The sequence below is a fragment of the Aegilops tauschii genome, chromosome 2 (assembly GCF_002575655.3).
Source record: "Aegilops tauschii subsp. strangulata cultivar AL8/78 chromosome 2, Aet v6.0, whole genome shotgun sequence".
Taxonomy (NCBI): Eukaryota; Viridiplantae; Streptophyta; class Magnoliopsida; order Poales; family Poaceae; genus Aegilops; species Aegilops tauschii.
Genome location: NC_053036.3, coordinates 386,077,281 through 386,099,169, shown reverse-complemented (window position 1 = coordinate 386,099,169; position 21,889 = coordinate 386,077,281). Strand labels below are relative to the sequence as shown.

The window sequence follows — 21,889 nt, the reverse complement described above, 5'->3', positions numbered from 1 at the left end:
AGGTCATATTGGTGTAAAGCGCATGAAGAAACTCCATGCTAATGGACTTTTGGAATCACTTGATTATGAATCACTTGATGCTTGCGAACCATGCCTCATGGGCAAGATGACTAAGACTCCATTCTCCGGAACAATGGAGCGAGCAACAGATTTGTTGGAAACCATACATACTGATGTATGTGGTCCGATGAATGTTGAGGCTCGTGGCGGGTATCGTTATTTTCTCACCTTCACAGATGATTTGAGCAGATATGGGTATATCTACTTAATGAAACATAAGTCTGAAACATTTGAAAAGTTCAGAGAATTTCAGAGTGAAGTGGAAAATCATCGTAACAAGAAAGTAAAGTTTCTATGATCTGATCATGGAGAAGAATATTTGAGTTACGAGTTTGGTCTACATTTGAAACAATGCGGAATAGTTTCGCAACTCATGCCACCCGGAACACCACAGCGTAATGGTGTGTCCGAACGTCGTAATCGTACTTTACTAGATATGGTGCGATCTATAATGTCTCTTACTGATTTACCGCTATCATTTTGAGGTTATGCTTTAGAGACGGCTGCATTCACGTTAAATAGGGCACCATCGAAATCCGTTGAGACGACGCCTTATGAACTATGGTTTGGCAAGAAACCAAAGTTGTTGTTTCTTAAAGTTTGGGGCTACGATGCTTATGTGAAAAAGTTTCAACTTGATAAGCTTGAACCCAAATCGGAGAAGTGCTTCTTCATAGGATACCCAAAATGCTTCTTTGTGTTCTTGTGGACCTCCGTCTGCGTGTGTGTGTGTGCTTTGTTAAACCTTGTTGGATGCTTGGCCTGGGCGGTTTGCTTTATAATATAAAGCGGGGCGAAAGCCTTTTTCGGTAATGGGTTAACAAAATCAGAAAACCGTTCCAGTTTTCAGCTCAGATGAATTGACAGCGGGATGCTATCTCTAGGTGCATACGATACTGAATTTTGAGCATTTGCACAGGAAAACCAGCAGCTTGAAATCTCTTGAACAAACTTGTTCCATACCTAATGGATATATTAGTATTGTGTTAGCATTGTAACGCACTAACAGCGTGAATTAATTAAATAAAATAAGGAGACATCTTACCCTAACTCCTGAGCAGTTGATGAAATTACAGTTGCTGGCAACTGAACTGGGTCGCCAACCTGACACAAATATCAAAAGAGATAGTGAGGTTACAAGGTCACCATGGTTAGCAGAATACTCAAGGTATTCATGTATCAAGATATCAACAGAGTTCAGAAGATATCAAGCAAAATGCGCACGTAAACACACGAGCATACAAAGAGTTCAGAGTTCAGAAGATATCAAGCAAAATTTCTACAGAACCTAAGCCAGTGAAATGATTTTAAATTTAATCCACAAGGACAATTAGAATAATGACCTGTGTATGATCCTGCTGTTTAGTAAATTAAGTAATTACATAGTAGTATAGTGAGAAACGCTTAACACGTTGACAAGGAAAAGGTAAATAACTAAGTAAAAGATCTGCGTAAATCATCTGAGAAAAGTAGATGGCATACAAGAAAAACTTGTCTGCATCCATGAACCAGGGGTACAAGAGTCGTTGGTTCTACCTGAAAAAAAGAGGAACACAAATTCAGAAGTATTTCGCAAAACATGATTGTATTAACACCATTAGACAGACAATATGCACAAAAATATACTCACAGCTTGCATGGCTTCATCAATTATAACAACATCAAAACCACGAGTCATCCTGGTGAGAATGGCTGATCCACTGAAACTGAGGGTAGAAAATACCTACGAATTTTCCTTCATAATGAGAATAACATTTTGAAATATTATTAGTGAATATTGATGACAAAAGATGTGCGTACAATAGCTGCTTCGTCAAGAATAGAAGTGTCGGAGTAAATGGCCACGGATAGCCTAACCGACTCCTCCTGGCTCTTTGAAAAATTAGCAGGCCGATCGAGCCTTCAAGCATCCAGAGCACGGGGCCGCCTTCTTCTGGCCGGCTATCACCAAGGCCGACTACCAGAAGGCAACCCGGCCTCAAAAACCTTCCCGAAGAGAGCTACGAGATGGCCGACTCCAGGAAGCCGGCCCCAAGAGGACCGACTCCCAGAAGCCGGCCATGAAGAAGGCCGACTCCCAGAAGCCGGCCAATACTGCACCCGCCAGGGCTACACCCACATAACGGTGATAAGACGGGGCATGGCCGCAGTACAGCCTGCCACCCCCGAATCCCGGAGCATGCATGGCCACAGTGCGCCGTACGGGTCAGCCATCCCCCGTCCGGCGCGGCACTGTAGCCATGTTGACCACGATGTCACCCACGACAGGCGCCAGTACGGCCCGCGGGCGGCGGGCCCCTTCAGCCAGAGAGACGCTCGAAGGCGGCCCGGCCTCCCCTAGTCGGCCTAGGGCGTAGCCGGCTCCCAATATCCGGCTACCTCCCTCCCTCGAAGTATGTGCATCATTAAGGAGACAAGACGAGGTGATGCTACAGTGAGAGCCCACCAGGCGGAGGCATTGTAGCCACGCTTACCTCGACAAAGCCCTCGTCATCAGGGGTGAGGCAACAGTAACCAGCCGCCGACAAGGCCCCCAGGCGGTGGGGCTGGCCTGTCGGCCAAGAGGCCGGCAGCCGGCGGGATCCACCAGTTGGCGGGCCCCAACGGCCGGCGGAGAAGCCGGCGAGCACAGACACTGACGGCTGGGACCCGCACCCAGCCGGATTACCATTGTACCCCTGGGGGGTAGGCCTATATAAACCCCCCGGGGCACCCATGCAAAGGGTGGATCTCTAAGATAGTTTTAGCCACCACATAGAGGGAAGAGGAGAGCTAGCCTTGCCTTTCTTCCTCCTCGAGCCAAACAGCTCAAGGAGCACTTGTAGCTACTTGTGTTGATCTAGTGATCATGCAGAGACCCCGCAGAGCAGGACTAGGGGTGTTATCTCCACGGAGAGCCCCAAACCTGGGTAAGATTCGCCGGCGTGCATGTCTTCGCCTTATCCCGTTTCCAGGCACCGGCAATGTCTTACTGGCTCCCACAATGATAAGCCACCCGTTGGCATATGTCGCACCTACCACCTGACATTTGGCGCCCACCGTGGGGCCAGGTGCACCGTCGTCCGGAGACCTGTTCTGGACGGGAACCCTTTCCTCCCCCGCGAGCGTAGCCAGCCTGCTACGCCCGATGGCGCTTGCCCTGACGCGCTGCAAGGCGTCGACGACGCCTGCGCGGCGAGCTGCCTCGCCGATCTTCTTGGCGAGACTCGCATCTCAGACGAGCCAGCGTCTGACGCGGGCACAGACTACCCCGAGAGCCGCCTCGTCAGCCTCCTCGACCAGCTTCACGTCTCCAGCGAGCTTGCTGTAGACTTGGAGTCGGTCGGCTCCACCGACCCGATGCTTGTCGACTCCGACACGGCATCGCTTGACGCCTTCCCCACCAACGTGGTGATCATCGACGACCCTCTCCCTCGAGCCGACAGTGGCAGCATCGCTGTCACTGAGGTGCTGGTCATCAGCCACGGCGCCGCCTCGGACGAGAACGCCCACGACGCCCTACAAGCGGCGCTGCACGACTTGTCCGTCCCCATCTCGGACAACGCCGACGCCGAGACTCTGGAGGCACGCCGCCTCGCCCTCATCGCGGAGGGCCAGAAGATAGCATCCATGAGACGCCTCACCGAGGCTCACCAGTGTGAAGTCGACTGCGCCGCCTTTGGTATGCCGCCTCCTGCCGGGCCGAGCTGAGCCGGCCTGGTCAAGAAGCGCGGCACGGCCATCGCCAGCATGCTGGGAGCAGACCGCCCAGTCTACGCCACGCCACTCAAGAATCTGCATGCCGCTCAGGCGGCCGTAGACGAGCTGAACGGGCTGGGGGCTAATGAGCTCCCCTACATGACTAGACGCATCCAGCAACTGATCGACGCGGCCGCAGAACGGCATGAAGCCGGTGCCCGCGCTGAGAGTCCTCCCCCACGCCGCGACATCCCGGACGCCGACTGTAAGCGGCGCCCGCGCAAGAAAAGACAAGGAGCCGGCTGCTAGCCGCAGCCGGACTCGGGTCACCATTGAGCGTGACGCAGAAGGCCGCCCCCGAACGGTGGAACGACAAGGCAATCCGCCTCCCCCCCGCCTCGTGGGGAGAGATATCCCACCCCGCCGCCTGTCACGCATCCGACTCTCGGCGGCCGACTAGGCCACCGCGAAGGAGTCGGCGAGAATGATGCCCGCCACCGGATCGACCGCCTAGCGCGATCCCTGGCGCTAGAAGAAGAAGATGATGCCGGCCCGCCTTGCTTTGGCCCCCGCATCCGCGACGAGCCCTTCCCCAAAGGGTTCTCACTCCCAAGAGACAAGCGCGTTGCCGTGAAGTACGTCCCTCTCATGCTTCAAGGCACGGCACGCACCTGGCTGAACAGCCTCAAGCCCTACAGCGTCAACAGCTTGCTAGACTTCACGGAAGTCTTCCTCCGCAACTTCACCAGCACATACAAGCGGCCTCCCAAGCCCCGCCAGCTCTCCTTATGCGTCCAAGGGCCCGGCGAATCGACTCGCGACTACCTCACGCCTTGGGCTGAGCTCCGCAACTCTTGCGAGGGGGTGCACGAGGTTCAAGCCATAGAGTATTTCACCGCCGGGTGCCGAGAGGGCACCCTCCTCAAGCACCGACTCCTCTGCAACGAGCCGACTACCCTCGACGAGCTGCTGATCATAGCAGACAAGTACGCCACGGCCGACTCCTCAATGAAGACCGAGCTTCGAGTGGACGCCTCTGGAAAGGTGCTCGCTCCGGCTCCCAAGACGCCGGCCGGTGACTCCAACCGACGCCCCTACCAGAACGACCACAAGCGCAAGGCCCCTATGCCGCCTTCCACCAGTCGGCAGGTATCCACCGTCGAAGACGAACAGCCCGAAGAGCGGCCCGCGCCCAAGAAGAAGGGCGGCAGGCCGGCTTGGCAGCCGGCCTTCTCCTACGAGCAAACTCTTGATGCCCCCTGCAAGTTCCAAAGTGGCGCGAAGCCGTCCAACCACACAACCCGGAAGTGCCATTGGCTCACGCGGATCTCCAAGGGCGAGGGGCTGGCGCCGCCTCCACCTCCTGGCCCGCCGCCTCCAGCCCCTCAGCAGCCGGCTGTTCGACCAGCAGTCGGAGCCATTCAAGATGAGTTCCCAGATGAGCACGCTGCCTACATCGTCTTCACGAGCCAAATTGAAGACAAGCGCAGTCGGCGCCGACAGCACCAAGAAGTAAACGCGGTCACCTCCAGCAACCCCGAGTTCATGCATTGGTCTGAGAAGCCTATCAGCTGGAGCCGGGCTTATCACCCAGAGGTGATGTCGTCTCCCGGCTCTTATGCATTGGTGTTGGACGCCACCCTCGCGACAGAAAGGCGAGCTGCCCATTTCTCCCGTGTGCTGATCGATGGTGGAAGCAGCATCAACATACTATACCGCGACACCATGGAGAAGTTGAACCTCAAGGCGAAGCAACTCATGCCAAGCCGGACTGTGTTCCATGGCATCGTACCCGGCTTGTCCTGTTCCCCAATCGGCAAGATCAAGATGGATGTTCTCTTCGGAGACAAGGATCACTTTCGCCGAGAAGCGATCTGGTTTGAAGTAGTGGATCTAGAGAGCCCTTACCACGCCTTGCTTGGCCGACCTGCCCTGGCCAAGTTCATGGTTGTGCCCCACTACGCCTACCTCAAGATGAAGATGCCGAGTTCAAAGGGGATCATCACCATAGCCGGAGCCTACAAGAAGTCCACCGAGTGTGCTGCAGCCAGCAGCCGGCTGGCCGAGTCCCTCGTGATTGCTGAAGAGAAGAAGATGCTGGACCGAGTCGTGGCCATGGCCGGCAAGCAGCCGGCCCTGTCCCCCAACCCCAAGGAATATGATGCTCAGGGCTCCTTCCAGCCTGCCAAGGAAACAAAGAAGATACCTCTGGACCCGGAGAACCCGGGGAGGTTTGCTGTCATTGGTGCAAACCTGGACAGCAAATAGGAAGGCGAGCTCATCGACTTCCTCCGTGAGAATCGGGACATCTTTGCATGGTCCCCAAAGGACATGCTGGGTGTTCCGAAGGATTTCGCCGAGCACAAGCTACACGTCCGAGCGGACGCGAAACCAGTCAAGCAGCCTCTCCGCCGACTGTCAGAGGAGAAGAGAAGGATCGTAGGAGAAGAGATAGCCCGGCTCCTGGCAGCCGGCTTTATTATGGAGGTGTTTTTTCCAGAGTGGCTTGCCAACCCTGTCTTGGTGTTGAAGAAGAACAATAAATGGCGTATGTGTATAGATTACACCAGCCTCAACAAAGCCTGCCCCAAAGATCCGTTTGCCCTACCACGGATAGATCAAGTGATAGACTCCACAGCCGGATGCGAGCTGTTGAGTTTCTTGGATGCTTACTCAGGCTACCACCAGATCAAGTTGGACCCAGCCGACCGCCTGAAGACCGCCTTCATCACACCATTCGGAGCTTTCTGCTACCTGACTATGACATTCGGCTTGAGAAATGTCGGTGCCACTTTTCAGCGTTGCATACAGAAATGCCTCCTCAAGCAACTCGGCAGAAATGCCCACGTCTATGTAGACGATATTGTGGTGAAGACGGAGAAGCGCGGCACCCTGCTGGAAGACCTTAGAGAAACATTTGCCAACTTGCGCCGATTTCAGATCAAGCTCAACCCTGAGAAATGCGTGTTCGGAGTACCAGCCGGCCAGCTTCTAGGCTTTTTGGTCTCCGAACGCGGCATTGAGTGCAACCCAGTGAAGATCAAGGCCATAGAGAGAATGGAGATTCCTACCAAGCTGCGAGACGTTCAGAAGTTTACCGGGTGCCTGGCCTCCCTAAACCGCTTTATCAGCCGACTAGGAGAGAAGGCTCTCCCCCTGTACCGACTCATGAAGAAGTCCACCCACTTCGAGTGGAACGACCAAGCAGACCAAGCTTTCCACGAGTTGAAGAAGATGCTGACCACACCGCCTGTCCTGGCAGCGCCGACTGAGAAAGAGCCCATGCTCCTTTACATTGTTGCGACTAGCCGAGTGGTCAGTACAGTCATCGTGGTCCAACGCCCAGAAGAAGGCCGAGCTCAGTTAGTCCAGAGGCCGGTATATTATTTGAGCGAAGTACTGTCCACCTCGAAGCAAAACTACCCGCATTACCAAAAGATGTGCTATGGTGTGTACTTCGCCGCCAAGAAGCTGAAGCCCTACTTTCAAGAGCATCCCATCACGGTTGTATGCACTGCCCCGCTTGCCGAGATCATAGGCAGCCGGGATGCATCCGGCCGGGTGGCTAAGTGGGCCATCGTGCTGGCTCCTTACACGATCTTCTACCAGCCCCGCACCGCCATCAAGTCCCAAGCATTGGCCGACTTCCTTGTCGACTGGGCCGAGACCCAGTACCTACCGCCGGCTCCCGACTCCACTCATTGGCGGATGCACTTCGACGGATCCAAGATGCGCACCGGCTTGGGAGCCGGCATCGTCCTCACCTCTCCCAAGGGCGACAAGCTCAGATAGACATTGCAAATTCATTTTGCCGCCTCCAACAATGTGGCCGAGTACGAGGCGCTCATACACGGGCTCCGGCTAGCCAAAGAACTCGGCATACGCTGGATCCTGTGTTATGGCGACTCGGATTTTGTGGTCCAGCAGTCATCTGGCGACTGGGACGCCAAGGACACAAACATGGCGAGCTATCGATTCCTCGTCCAGCAAATCAGCGGATACTTTGAAGGGTGCGAGTTCCTCCACGTGCCACGGGCCGACAACGAGCAAGCAGATGCCCTAGCACGGATCGGCTCCACCCGACAAGCTATACCAACCGGCGTCTCTCTCTAGCGCCTCCTCAAACCGTCTGTCAAGCCGTCTCCAGAATCGGACTCCATCTTCGTACCGCCTGCCCCTGATGCAGTCAGATCCGACTTGGGGAACCCAGCAGGCGGCTCGGGGACTTCGACAAGCGGCCCGGGGACTGCCATAGTCGCACCCGGCTCGGGGACTTCAGAACCCGGCCCAGGGACTGCAGCAGTCGGCCCGAGGACTGCAATGACACAACAGACGGTGGCCGACTCCAACTCTTCACCACCCAACCCACCCACCCGGGTCAAAGTAGCCGTACTGACAACAGAAGAAGTCACAGCTCCATCATGGGCCCAGCCCATCCTCAACTTCCTAGTAAACAGAGAGCTGCCGACTGATGAGATCTCGGCAAGACTAGTTCAACGCCGAGCCGGAGCATACACAATAATAAACAGAGAACTTGTTAGGCGTAGCGTCACTGGAGTCTTCCAGCGCTGCGTCGAGCCAGAGAAGGGCATAGCAATCCTCAAGGATATCCACCAAGGCGAATGCGGCCACCACGCGGCCTCAAGATCACTTGTCGCCAAAGCTTTCCGCCATGTTTTCTTCTGGCCGACTGCTTTGGAAGACGCCAAGGAATTAGTCAAATGCTGCAAAGGATGCCAAGTCTTCAGCTCCAAGCAACACCTGCCGGCTTCTGCACTCAAGACCATCCCCCTCACCTGGCCCTTTGCCGTTTGGGGGCTGGACATGGTGGGCCCATTCAAGACAGCCCACGGCGGCATGACACATCTGCTTGTCGCCGTGGACAAATTCACCAAGTGGATTGAAGCGAAGCCAATCAAGAAGCTGAACGGGCCGACTGCCGTGACATTCATCGCAGATATCACCACTCAGTATGGTATACCACACAACATCATCACCGACAACGGCACGAACTTTGTCAAGGGAGCACTGGCACGTTTCTGCGCGACACAGGGCATCCGACTGGACTTAGCGTCCGTTGCCATTCCGCAGTCAAACGGCCAGGTCGAGCGAGCAAACGGCCTCATCCTCTCCGGCATCAAGCCCCGACTGGTCGTACCACTGGAGCATTCGACCGGCTGCTGGCTCGATGAGCTGCCGGCTGTCCTCTGGAGTCTGCGTACTGCCCCGAACAAGTCAACCGGCTTCACTCCTTTCTTCCTTGTAACATCGAGTTCGACTCGCCTTGGGTCACCATGTACACGGAGGCGGATGCCAAGGAAGGGCCAGAAGACGGTGTCGACCTGCTGGAAGAAGGCCGGCTGTTAGCACTCAGCCGGTCCGCCATCTACCAGCAGGGTTTGCGTCGTTACCACAACCGGAAGGTCAAGCCAAGATCCTTCCAAGAAGGCGATCTTGTGCTCTGACTGATCCAGCGAACAGCCGGCCAACACAAGCTCTCGGCCCCTTGGGAAGGCCCATTCATCATCAGCAAGGCCCTAGGCAACGACTCCTACTACCTGATCGACGCACAAAAGCCGAAGGCACGCAAGAGGGATGATTCCGGCAAGGAGTCGGAACGACCATGGAACGCCAATCTCCCGAGAAGATTTTACAGTTAAAAGCAGTATGTATCACGCTACCTTTTTGTATTAAGTACAAGACAACGGGCCCCCGAGGCGCACTCGGGGACTACCCTCTTTTATGTATGAATGACGAGTGTCATACCCATGAATGTACTATTACATTTGATTCTCTATCTGGCACCGGGTTCGACTAGTCGGCCCGGGGACTGGCCGCCTTGAGTTATATTAAAAGTTCTACCTGAAGTCAGACAAGTAGTGTGCCGGCACCCGAGCCCTCTCTTATTGAAAGTCGCAGCTCGAAGAACCGATTGTGCGACTGGCAAGAGCCAAAGGTAGGAAAGGATGCCCACACGAAAAACGGCTAAGGACTAACGAACCTATATAACACAAGCCGGCCTCCCACCACACCTACCGGCTGTCAGAACAGCCGGCTGGCCGGCTTCCCAGTCATTTCGCTACAATCCAAGAAAGCTAGAGTACTTGCCCTCCCAACCGGCCAAGCACTTCTCCAGCCACAAACTTCAGAGCAGCTGTCTGGCTGGGAAGGCGGCAACCAAGGGAGGGCGGCAAAGGAAATAGCCAAAGGATGAAAAGCAAGTACAATGGGAAGCCAACCACATGCATGATTATATTTACACAAAGGCCTACAGGCCAGCAGTCAATATAGTTTGAATACACCCCCAGTGGGTGGAACTGCGCAAACTTAACAAAATATTGTTCAAAGAGTGATAAAACAGGAAAGTAAAGGCGGCAGTTTAGGCTAAGGGCGCAGCAGGCGAGCCGGGCTGGTCGGTGGAGACGGCAGCGCCGGCTGGAGGAGTGGCCGGCTGGCGAGTCTCAGCTTGATCATCGCCGGCTGTAGGCGGTGCGCTCGCACGCGCCTTGTTGCTGGAGGCACGGTCAAGCTAAGGCTGGCCGGCTGCTCCACCATCTGGCACGGCGTCTTCACCCTCCTCCTCCTCCTCGCCCTCGTCGCTGGAGTCGATCTCCTCCGCCGAGTCCTCGCCATCTGCTGGGTTCGGCCTGAACCACTCCTCCGGCTGGGCAACGCCGTTATCATCCACCTCAGGAGCAAAGGCGCTGGTGTCGGTGTAGTCGGCGATCGCCGAGGCACGCTGGATGATAGCCAGCCATGCCGGCTCCAGCTCCGTGTCGGCCTCCTGCCGCCAGGTGGCCAGCTGGTCCAAGCTCAGCTCAGGATACCAGGCTTTGACAAACTCCAGCGCCCGCCTGGCGCCTGACCGAGCTGCAGAAGCCTTCCAGGCCTCGAAGCGGCCGGCCGCTACCTCCAGCCAGTCGGCAGTCCGACTGGGGGCGCGGGGAATCACCTCGCCGGGCTAGAGAGCGGCCAGCACTTGCGCCCCAACACGTTGAAGCCGGCGGAGCATGCGGAGAGCCGGCTGGAGGCGGGCTTGAATCGCTAGGAGCTGTTCCTCAAGCGACCGGCGAGCATTCGGCGCGATCTCGGCGCCAGCCTGCCTTTGCGCCTCGCGGTGGGCCTCGACGACCTGGTTGGCGGCAATAGAGTAACCAGGGAAGTACTCTGGACAAGAAAGAAAGAAAGAGAAAGAAGAGAAAAATACAAAGTCAGAGAATGAACCAAACGGCAAGCGGCAAGCAAGGAACGAAGAAGAAGGCGGCCTACCGTCAACCAAGTCTTCGATCTGGCCGTAGCCGTTGATTAACGACTGCCTCGCCTCAGCCCAGCTCGCCGCCTCGGTCTCGTACTCGGCTTGGAGGGCGGCCTCGCTATCCTGCACCGCCTTCAGGGCCGCCTTGTGGCTCTCCTCCTGGTTTGGCCAACTTCTTGACCAGGCGGTCACGCTCCTGAGCCAAGGCGTCGAACTCGGCTTCCTTAGCACGAAGGGCGGCCTGGGTCCCACCCAGCTGCTCCCTCAGTTTGGCGTTAGCCGCTGCAGATATGGCAGAGAAGAAAAGAGCAATAAGAAAGAAGTCGTCAGGAAAGATCCGACCCGACTGCTCAGCAGTCGGCCCGAATCTCGGAGACTACACCCAGTGGGTGCACTGACGCGCCCCCACGTGAGATAAAAGATGAAGTACTTACTCCGGCTCTCAGTTAGATCAACAGTCTTCTGGGTCAGCTCCCGAGCCTGGGAGTTGAAGCCAGCCGCACGGAGGTTGTGATAGTCCTGCAAGTTGGACAGAGAAGCGAACAAGAGCAAGATAAGCAATCAAAGTCTACTAAGAAGTTCCAAGCTGCCTGCTCAGCAGCCGACTCGGAACTCGGGGACTACACCCAGTGGGTGCGCTGACGCGCCCCCACGGAAGAAAGCAAGATCAAGAAACAGAAAAGCGGGAAGGCTCACCCGAATGGCCGCCCGTGTCGCGAGGAACTCATCATTGTACTGCCTCAGCACGGCGGCCTGGGACTGAAGCCGGTTCCGGACTTCTTGTGCCGCCACATTCACCACGGCTGTCCCATCACCCGGCGTCCACCCCGAGCTGGCGCTGGCCGTCTCCACGTCCCGGGCCGACGAGCTGGAGCCCGCGGCCTTCTGCGGGTCCGGAGCCGAAGTTGCCTTCCCCGCGCGTTGGCGCAATGGCGACCGGACCACCAGGTCCGTCTTCACAGCCGGCTCGCCTCCAGCCGATTACGGAGGCGGCGCATTAGGCCGCCCAGTCGGCGATGGCGGTGCCGCCTCCCTCTCCTGGACGATGACGTTGTCCTCGTCCCTCTCCATCCCCGGCAGGTCGCCGCCGGCTTCCTCCGGCTGGGGCTCCGGGATCTCGGGCGCCGCGACACGCAGGGGGTGACAAGCAAGGCCCCCTCCACTGCCGCTGTGGCTGCAGCCTCCGCCTGGGCCTTGGCCGCCGCGTCGGCTTGTGCCTTCGCCGACTCCTCCGCCTCCTCCTGCGCCGCCTTGGCGGCAGCCGCCCTCAGCTCTTCCGCCTCCCGCGCATTTCGCTCCGTCGCCGCTTGAAGCTCGGCGCGGGGGTCCACGCGGCGGGTGCTCCCGAATCCTCCCGGCGATCCAACCACGGACGCGGCAGCAACCCGCTCAAGAGAAAGCGGAGCCCTGTTTTTTGAGACAAGACAAGGATTCAGAAATCGACAAGAAAAGAAGAAGGAATATGCAAGAGAATCTACACTTACGCCGAAACCATTTGCGGCTGCTTCACCACCTTGCGGAAGCGGGCCGCCTTCGCGGCCGCCTCATCCCGCCTGGTCGCCGCCGCCCCGCCCTTGGGCTTCTTCGGCCGACTGCCGAACAAGCCCGACGTGGCCCGGTGCTTCTGCGCGCCGCCTCGAGCAGGCGGCGCGGCGGAGGAACCCGCGCCATGGTCGGACGCCGGCTGGCGGCGCGGGACGATTTCCGCCTCGTCGTCATTCGGCCAGTCTTCGAAGCTGGCTCCAAGCCCGGAGCCGCCTGCTTCGCCGCCTCCCGCCTCAGTGTTGTCGTCCATGGCGGTCGCCCCCAAGTCGGGGTCCTCCAAGTCATGCTCCGCCCGGTCGGGGAGAAATCGGCGATCCGCCCCCGCTGTCTCGGCCGCGGGTCGAAGGAGAGGGCTCTGCAAAGACGTGCCGACTGGTCAGAGTCGGCCAAGAAAAACTTGGTGACAAAACTAAAAGAAGAGAAGATAAAGAAAGCATACCGTAGGCGGGGGTTTGGCACGGGAGTACGGCTCCTTGCCAAACAGCCACTCTGCAGAGAGCTTGCAGTTCGCGAGATAGTTCACCATATGAGCCACCTCGTCATGAGGCATCTCCTTGATGCACATCCGACTCGGATCGAGTTGGCCGCTCATTTGACTGATCAAATGAGGGCGGCTTTGAAGCGGGAGCACCCGGCGCACCACGAAGGCGGTCAGCAGGTCGGACCCAGTCAGGACCTCCGACTGGATCATTACCACTGGGGCCGCCTCCCAGCCGGCGGGCCGGCTACGTAAGCCGGCAAGTTGACGTAGTCGCCTTGCGGGGCGACGTTCTTCACGTAGAAGTACGATTTCTGCCAGCGCTTCACCGACTGGATCAGCGTGATGACAGGGAAGAGTTTGTCAGCTGTCAGCCTCCGCATCGCGATGAAGGCGCCGCTCTGAGCCGGCACGCCCTGCATGCGGGTGCCGAGCTTGGATTGGAAGAATTCCCCCCAGAGCTCGAGGATGGGAAGAACGCCAAGAAAGCCCTCGCACAGAGTGACGAAGGCGGATAGCAGCACCACCGTGTTTGGAGTGAGGTGGTGCGGCTGGAGCTGATAAAAGTTGAGGAAGGAGCGGAAGAAGGCGCTCACGGGCAGACCGAGGCCGTGCAGGAAGTGCGAGCGAAAGATTACCCGCTCGCCTTCCTCCGGCGCCGGCGTGATCTCCTTCTCCGGCGCGAGACGGACCTGCACCTGGTCCTTACCGGGCAACCGCCGCGTCTTGCGGAGGAAGTCGATGTGGTCCGTATGGACGTTGGAGCCGTCCCAGTCTTCGCCGTACTGCATGATGGCAAGAAGCTGACGAGAAAGGGTGCGGCGGCGGAGAAACCACGGCCCCGCGACGGCGAGGTTGCGGGGCAGTGCGAAGATTGGTGGGACGGCGCGGCGGCAAGAGGCTGCTGCGATGGGAAGAAGGAGGAAGAAGATGGCGGAGAGAGGATGAGCGTGCGAGCGTCTGCCGCTCCCCCTCCTCCCCCTACTTATAGCCTCGTGCGGCGAAGCCGAGGAGGCGAGGCGTGGGGGGAACGTGGGATTAACTGCGCCTACTCCCCGACGTCCCGCGATTATAGTGCCCTAACGACGTGCAGAAACTGCCGTCGGAAGGCGAGCGGCCCGCTTTGGGCCACAGAGAATCCGCGCCTGGGCCTAGGCGTGGGAGTGATGGGCCCCCGGCCTGCGGCGACGTCCCGTCGCGCGCGTGGGTTGGCAGGCTTTTTCAGCCGAAGGGTGCCACGTGGTACGCGGGCGGCGAGCGGCCGGCCTGCAACCCGGCGTGCGCACCAACGGACTCCCGCCTTCAGACTTCAAAAATTTCGCCAAGACGGCGCACCCAACCGAAGCCGGCTCCTAGCTATTGGCTCGTCAAGATAAGAAGCTGACCGAGCTTCTCGACCTCCTCTCAGCCTCGAAGCCCAACCAGCTTCGGGGACTACTGTCGGAGTAAATGGCCACGGGTAGCCTAACCGACTCCTCCTGGCTCTTTGAAAAATTACCAGGCCGATCGAGCCTTCAAGCATCCAGAGCACGGGGCCGCCTTCCTCTGGCCGACTATCACCAAGGCCGGCTACCAGAAGGCGACCCGGCCTCAAAAACCTTCCCGAAGAGAGCTACGAGATGGCCGACTCCAGGAAGCCGGCCCCAAGAGGACCGACTCCCAGAAGCCGGCCATGAAGAAGGCCGACTCCCAGAAGCCGGCCAATACTGCACCCGCCAGGGCTGCACCCACATAACGGTGATAAGACGGGGCGTGGCCGCAGTACAGCCTGCCACCCCCGAATCCCGGAGCATGCATGGCCACAGTGCGCCGTACGGGTCAGCCATCCCCCGTCTGGCGCGGCACTGTAGCCATGTTGACCACGATGTCACCCACGACAGGCGCCAGTACAGCCCGCGGGCGGCGGGCCCCTTCAGCCAGAGAGACACTCGAAGGCGGCCCGGCCTCCCCTAGTCGGCCTGGGGCGTAGCCGGCTCCCTATATAAACCCCCCGGGGCACCCATGCAAAGGGTGGATCTCTAAGATAGTTTTAGCCACCACGTAGAGGGAAGAGGAGAGCTAGCCTTGCCTTTCTTCCTCCTCTAGCCAAACAGCTCAAGGAGCACTTGTAGCTACTTGTGTTGATCTAGTGATCATGCGGAGACCCCGCAGAGCAGGACTAGGGGTATTATCTCCACGGAGAGCCCCGAACCTGGGTAAGATTCGCCGACGTGCATGTCTTCGCCTTATCCCGTTTCCAGGCACCGGCGATGTCTTACTGGCTCCCACAATGATAAGCCACCCGTTGGCATATGTCGCACCTACCACCCGACAAGAAGCTCTAATTCGATCATATTCACCAGCTCCACTTCTCCTGCCATCTGATGAGTGATCCACACCAAAAAGTTTTTGTTGTATCTGAAAATAGTTGAACACACTGTAATTGACATTACTTATTTAGTATTTGGGTTGGTAAGTTAAACTAGATAGCTATATGAGTGAAACAAAACAGCTTATAAATTTGTAGTAAAAAAAAGAAAAAAAATCTCATTTCCTACGTACAAGAAAAAAGTGGAAGCATAAGCAGTGTAAACTCTTTATCCCAAGATTGACATTTTTTAAAGTTAGACAGAGTGCTTAACAACTCAAATCACATACAAGATGATCCATGGAAACTGCTTTGACAGAATGATGCGCCTTTAGTCTAATACGCACAATCTTGGGATTGTAAGTGTTGTTATTTTCATCACGTATTCCTGAAAACATACAATAACTTCACTACTTAATATTATTTGATGAGCTGTCAATGAAAGAATACATTTATTGTGAGAACATTTTTCAGCATTAGATGACATAGAGCCAATATCATTAACCTGTTTGAAGAACACGCAATACAATCTCATCAAGTGCTGAGTTGGATGGAGCGCAAACCAACACATGGGCCCGATACTTGCGACTGGAACTTATGACTTCAGGTTTCTGCCCATAAATGTTTTAACCATGCAAGGAATAAAACATCCACAACAGGCAGCATGACTAAATATAGCAAAGTACTGAGTAGGCAAGAGTACCAGCTCATTCCCAGTAGAATAAAAACCATCATCACCATCAACAGGCATAATCAAATCGCGAGGATTTGCACCAAGCAGCCAAGAAGATGCTTTCATCCAGTTTGCAAGCCTGTCATGTAAACTCTGTAGTAAGAAAGAGCTAACAAGTACTTGCAGTAGAATCATTCAGCCATACTAGACTTGCAGAATTTCTTAGCAGTAAACGCAACCAAAAAGCCCATACAACTATCCAACACAACACATGAAGCTAGATGCAGAAGGACCGCTACAAATGATAGTGCAAATGTAAAGCACAGCAATCTTCTCCTTCCGCTAAAGCCTGGTTACACCCTATGGGTTTGAGAAATCAAAGGAAAACGCCAGTGCCAAGAACTGAGGTGAATTTAGTTAGTGCCAAACACCGTGCAGAAGAAGTACAAGAAAAATCAGCAACAGATGAAGCAATTACGAACATTTTCTGGCAATATCCTTAATAGGGTAACTGCTACATGCTCATCATTCAGCATTTTATGCTTCCTTAAGTGCTCCAAAATCAAAGAAATGTCAGAAACTAACTAGGAAAAGGCACTTTTAACATACTTGCCCTCAGTGTCCAGCTCAGGCCCATGCTTTTGAACATTGAACCCTCCTCTGCAAAAGGATCGTGAAGCAAGTGAGATATATGCACACATTTTTATCTATAGAAGAAACGTTATGACAAAAGAGGAATAAGCTATTGCAAACTGCAGTGAACATATATGTAATATGTTTATGTCGCAATTTCTACTATCTAATTCTGATAAAAAGAAGACAAGGGTATTTTTCTCGTATTCAAAATATAAATACTAACATGCGTTTCACTCTATATTACAAAAAGAAAACTGAAGATCGTTACTTGGTCTGCATTCTTGCTGGAGTGGAATGGAGAACAGCACTGAGAAGTCCAAGGATAGTTTGTGTTTTTCCGGTTCCTGGAGGGCCCTACAAATAAACATTACAACTCTACTGTCAACGGTATGTGATTATAAGGAGTGCAATGTGCACAGATCTTATAAATTCTCACAAAAATGCATGCATCCAAAATTTCTCTAACACTTGGCCATTTTTTCTTGACAAGGTAGACGATATTACACTGCAAGTTATCTACAGCAGCAAGAAGTAGCAAACTAACCTGAATAAGGACAAAGGATCTGCGCGAAAGGCCTGCCTACAAGAGAATATGCTAGTCTGTTTAGGCACATAATATCCCTCGAACAAGATATGACAACATTATCAAATATTACAAAGTATGCTCACATTAACTGCATCTAGCTGTGAATCATTAAGGTTTGTTTTCAGGTATTCCCTAAGTGGCTCAGGGACATTCCAGGCACGATTTTGATCATCTCCGTCTTTATTCTTCTCAGATGCTGAAAGGATCAAATCCTTGAAAGGAAGTGAAGCTACAGAGTGCATTGCAGAGTACTCTCGCAGTATAGTAGACAAGCTGCATATCTGACAATTTTGACCGAAAAAGGAAACCGTCAAGTTTATATCAAGAAGCACATGCTCGCAATAAATGAGACAAACATGAAACTCAGGCAATATTGAATAACAATCGAACTAACCTTTAAAATCGACAGAAAGCTTCCTGATGTTGAGAGAATGGAAGTAATGCGCTCTAGTCTTGAAGACTTGACAGGCTTTGCAACATTCAGATTTTTAATTTCCCCTGCCACAGATGTTCTAAGAGAGATTGTGCCTTTACCACCCCGCTGTTCCACTATGGCAAAGGCATATGCAGTGGGGGTGACTCCCTCCACAAACTGCAAAAATCCAGGCATATCCCGACTCATGATACATCATCAAGGCTAACCATGTCTGGTGTAAATGTGAGAACATGCAATCTGAACTATTTCAGATTTAACAACAAACGGATCGAGTGTTTGACACACTACATAGATTTCACCAAACTTATGTTAACAGCTTCCTGCTAGATTACCAGAACAAAACTTACCAAATCTCTGTACCTGGCCATCGCCCCCTCTCCTGGCCATGAGGCGCTCTCCTCCATTTGGGAGATTCGCCTCCCCCTCAAAATTAGGATCTTCTTATGGCAATGGATTCGTGGCCGCCTCCCATCAGGCGTTGAGGTTCTGAAGCGTAATGGCCCTGGTGATGGGCTTTGCCCGCTCTGCGGGCCTGAAGAAGACTCGAACCATATCTTCTTCACCTGCATGTCCGCGCAGTTCCTATGAAGCTGTTTCCGCGAGATTGTGGGTGGAAGCTGGGACCACAACAACTTCCCCGCTCTCTTTGCTGAACTCCAGGCGATCCCACCCGCGTTGCGCCACATTAGGTGACTGACCATTGGGGTCCTTGCCTGGACGTTGTGGACTGTTAGGAATAAACTTGTGATTCAGCATATTCCTCTTCGCCGTGCTACTGACGCTTTGTTCAAATGGTCTGGTTACTTGCAGCTTTGGCAGCCGCTTAGCCGTCCCAGGGAGAGAGACGCCATCACCTCCATCATCACACAGCTTCGCGCGATGGCTCTCCGGTTGGCTCCACCGCTTCCCCCACCACCTCCGGAACCAGATTAGATCGTCGTCTTCACGCCTCCACCGCCGCTGTCTTGGGGCGTTTCGTAGTGCGTCTGTGCTGGGCTTGTTGTGCTGTGCCCACATCTGAACTTGGGTCTGTGTGTTTGTGCGTATGTGTGTTGGACCCTGCCTGCGGTGGCATTGTGTGGATGTGTGCCATGTTCCGTTGTTACCTTGTTACTCTGTGCTTGGTGGTTGCTTTATTTATAAAGCAGGGCGAAAGCCTTTTTCGGTAAACTTACTTTGTCTTTGGAGAGCAGGAGAATGTCATTCTCTGACACAATCTCCCAAAAGGCATCGAGCACGGCCATGGACACCTTGTGGAATCCCTCGGACTCTGCACATGATCCCACCACTCCTCTCTGCCAGTCCAGCCCAATCTCTACTCACACCGCACAAGCATACAAAACAAAAAATTGCTTCAGAAGCCAACAGAAACAGAGCAACGGACACAAGCGGCAAGTGGAGCGAAGCTAGAAGCCCACCGTCCCCGTCCTCCTCGCTGCTGCGGCCCTGGACAATCTGCGCCTTGACCTCCTCGAAGAGCAGAGGTTCGAAGACGCCCACGTACTCGGCCACCGAGGCGTAGCTGTTCTTCACGCGCCGCAGCCCCTTAGTTTGATCCGCGCCCTGCGCCCGAGCCGCGCAAGGTTCAGGATTTCGAGCGTCGCGGTGGCGCGAGGGGTGCGGCGGGTGGGTGGGTTCGTGTGTACCTTGGCGTCGGCGACGAGGCGGAGGTAGTCCCAGGCTCCCAGCTAAGGACGATCATGGTGGAAGCGGCCGAGGAGGAGGAGGGCCCGTTGCCGCCGGATTTCTCCCCCGCCATGGATTTCTCGGCTGCGGGCAGAGGTTTGGGGTTTCTGGGGGGAATGTGAGCTGACGGTAGACACAGACGGAGCTTGGAGGGGAAATTGAATCGTTTGCCGCGCTTTACCTCCCACTTTGATAATTTGCCCCTATTGAGAATGACTGCCAGCCCGGTCCACCCTCCATTGACCCAATTATTAGGTTATAATCATAATGGGAGTAACTTAGCTAGTAATATAGCACACTACGAGAAAACTTTGCTTATATGACAAGTAGTTAATAAGAAGTAGTAACATAATATGTTACTGTAACATAGCGTTTCCCAACACAATATGAGTCTACAAGCTAAGAGCATCTCCAGCCGCGCCCCCAACAGGCCCCCAGGTGATTTTTTAGCGCCGGCGGGCAAAAATCGGCCCAGTCGCGCCCCCAGGAGTCAGTTTTTCGCCAGATTGGGCCGGAATAACAGTCGGCGCACCCGAGCCGAACCCGGTGCGCTGGGCCGCCTGGGGCGCCGGCACAAGCGAAAAGGGGCATGGGGCCGCTCCGTCGGCGAGAGGGGCCTTTTCCTGCCGTTTCTTCCCGCTCCCCCCTCGGCTTCCCTCTCATTCTCTCCATTCCTCCCGCCAATCTCCTCCTCCTCCTCTCCTAGCCGGCCGCCATGCCGCCGAAGAAGTACGTGGTCCCCCGCGCCGCGACGGGTGCGACCACCGCCGTCGCCCAGCCGAAGCAGAGGAAGCCGAGGGCGCCGTCGTCCAAGCCCCCGGGCATGTCCAACACCGACTGGAGGGCGGAAGTTTAGCGCCGGGAGGCTGTCACCGCCGACCGGCGGAACAGGGCCAACGCCAAGAAGGCCCGGGACAGCGCGGCGCTCACGGCTGTGGCGGCGGCGGAGCAGCCGGAGCGCTCGGCTGAACAAGCCGAGGCGGCTCGCGTGGGGATGATGAATCCACCCGGCGGCCACGCCCCGTACGCGCCCTGAAGCCAGCAAAGCGTCGGTTCTCCGGCCGGCTTCTCATCATCGCCGCAACCCTGGGGCTGCACGCAGTCGCCGGGCTACGCCGACGGTGACGCGCACGGCGGGTTCAACCCCAACATCACCTTCCCCCATGGTCACCCGGCCCAGCGCACGCCCTCGCCCGCCTTCGCCGGCGTGCAGTACCCTCCGTACACCTACTCACCGCTGGCCAACGCATCCACCCCGACGCCCCCTCTCCGCCGTGGCGCGCTGCCCTTCTCACAAGCCTCCACGTCGCATCTCGGCGACACAATCGCGACCGAAGCCGACATGGACAACATCATCACGGTCGGCTCGGCTGCCGCCGCCGCGTCCCCCGGGTTCACTACCCAGGACGACACAATGGACCTCAACGGTGACATGGACGGCGAGCTCGACTACGGCGAGGAGGAGCTGGAGGAGGAGGAGGAGTAGGAGCCGGCGCCTGCTCCAGCGAGGAAACGGAAGAAGAAGAAGAAGAAGAAGAAGAAGGGGCGGCCAGGACCGGCGAGCCGCGCATCAAGTGGGTGTCCAAGGAGCAGGAGTACCTCGCCGCGAAGAAGAGGAACACCGACCTGGCTTTCCTGATGGGCGGGGCGGACATGCTCCAGAGCAACGACGAGCAGCTCAAGGCGTGGTACCTGGCGGAGCGCGGCCTCATCCTGAACCAGTTGCCGTCGACGGCGCCACCAACTCCCACGCCCACGCCGACGACGCCGCCAAGCCTGAGCGATGATGCCTCCACGAGCCCAGCAGCACAGAAGCCACGCCGACGCCGCCCAGCACAGAAGCAGCTCCGACACCGCCAAGCCCGTGCACGCCGACGCCAGAGGCCGACCCCGCCGTTTGATGCGTTGCCCACGCGTCCTTTCTTTTTTTGTATGCCGAACTTTTCATCTGACCGCCGAAAATGTGGCAAGGTGATCGCCGAACTGGGCCGCTGATCGCCGGACTTGTGGCGTTTTTTTGTGATCGGGAATGACCAAGTTTGAATTTGTCGCGACTTGGGGGACGGCGCTTGGGGGCGTGGTTGGGAGCTAGATCGCCCCCAGGGCCTAAAAAGCACCGGACGGGCGCTCGAAATAGCGCCGGCCTATGCGCTAGGGGGCCGAATGACTGGAGATGCTCTAATAAATGAACCCATCTATGACACTAGTACTATGTTACTTTGCACTATGAAGGTGGTAATTTAGAATAGTGTCATATGCATGACACTAGCATAAGTTACTCCCCACTATGACCAGCCTTACGGGGTGAATCATCGAAGAAGACACGAGTAACTTAGCAGAATCGTCACCTCCAATCAAGTCGATTTAAGCCAAGAAAAACGCGTTTGGTTTCGAACGGAGCGGGCTGGCTCGCATTATCACGAACCTTAAAGCTGCTTAGAGACTAAAAACCCTCAAATCGACAGTTTCTAATGAGTCAGGCTGAGTACGGTGCAAAAGGGATGCAGCT

General features: G+C 55.7%; 2 protein-coding genes across 6 annotated transcripts; both read right to left on the bottom strand.

Moving 5' to 3' along the window:
* Positions 1 to 383: 383 nt before the first annotated feature.
* Positions 384 to 2,369, bottom strand: LOC123497102 (probable helicase MAGATAMA 3). Its single transcript, XM_045233080.2, has 5 exons — positions 1,861 to 2,369; positions 1,691 to 1,783; positions 1,543 to 1,596; positions 1,106 to 1,164; positions 384 to 1,023 (listed from the first exon to the last, which is right to left on the bottom strand). Exons 2-5 carry the CDS (start codon positions 1,736 to 1,738, stop codon positions 912 to 914), a joined length of 273 nt encoding a protein of 90 aa, XP_045089015.1. The 5' UTR covers positions 1,739 to 1,783; positions 1,861 to 2,369; the 3' UTR covers positions 384 to 911.
* Positions 2,370 to 9,965: 7,596 nt separating this feature from the next.
* On the bottom strand, positions 9,966 to 19,716 carry LOC109751440 (probable helicase MAGATAMA 3). 5 transcript variants are annotated; one of them, XM_073508635.1, is made up of 13 exons: positions 19,341 to 19,713; positions 19,113 to 19,257; positions 18,870 to 19,009; positions 17,653 to 17,850; positions 17,342 to 17,539; positions 17,217 to 17,252; positions 16,941 to 17,026; positions 16,646 to 16,696; positions 16,067 to 16,175; positions 15,869 to 15,974; positions 11,428 to 15,751; positions 11,008 to 11,275; positions 9,966 to 10,905 (listed from the first exon to the last, which is right to left on the bottom strand). In XM_073508635.1, exons 3-11 carry the CDS (start codon positions 18,936 to 18,938, stop codon positions 15,633 to 15,635), a joined length of 972 nt encoding a protein of 323 aa, XP_073364736.1. In that variant the 5' UTR covers positions 18,939 to 19,009; positions 19,113 to 19,257; positions 19,341 to 19,713; the 3' UTR covers positions 9,966 to 10,905; positions 11,008 to 11,275; positions 11,428 to 15,632. The 5 variants fall into 5 exon arrangements, with proteins under 5 accessions (XP_073364736.1, XP_073364734.1, XP_073364735.1 ...); XM_073508633.1 differs by having other exon boundaries at positions 18,042 to 19,009; positions 19,341 to 19,711; XM_073508634.1 differs by having other exon boundaries at positions 19,113 to 19,713.
* Between the last annotated feature and the right edge of the window lie 2,173 nt (positions 19,717 to 21,889).

Excerpts from the sequence above, each read along its gene's own strand:
- LOC109751440 (XM_073508632.1), bottom strand. The coding sequence starts at position 18,395 with ATGGTCAGTCACCTAATGTGGCGCAACGCGGGTGGGATCGCCTGGAGT. Across the intron at positions 17,540-17,652 it reads GCTTTCTGTCGATTTTAAAG|ATATGCAGCTTGTCTACTAT; the intron begins GTTAGTTCGATT and ends CAAAATTGTCAG. Across the intron at positions 17,253-17,341 it reads CACAGCTAGATGCAGTTAAT|GCAGGCCTTTCGCGCAGATC; the intron begins GTGAGCATACTT and ends ATTCTCTTGTAG.
- LOC123497102 (XM_045233080.2), bottom strand. The coding sequence starts at position 1,738 with ATGACTCGTGGTTTTGATGTTGTTATAATTGATGAAGCCATGCAAGCT. Across the intron at positions 1,597-1,690 it reads TTGATGAAGCCATGCAAGCT|GTAGAACCAACGACTCTTGT; the intron begins GTGAGTATATTT and ends TCTTTTTTTCAG. Across the intron at positions 1,024-1,105 it reads TCAACTGCTCAGGAGTTAGG|GTATGGAACAAGTTTGTTCA; the intron begins GTAAGATGTCTC and ends TATATCCATTAG.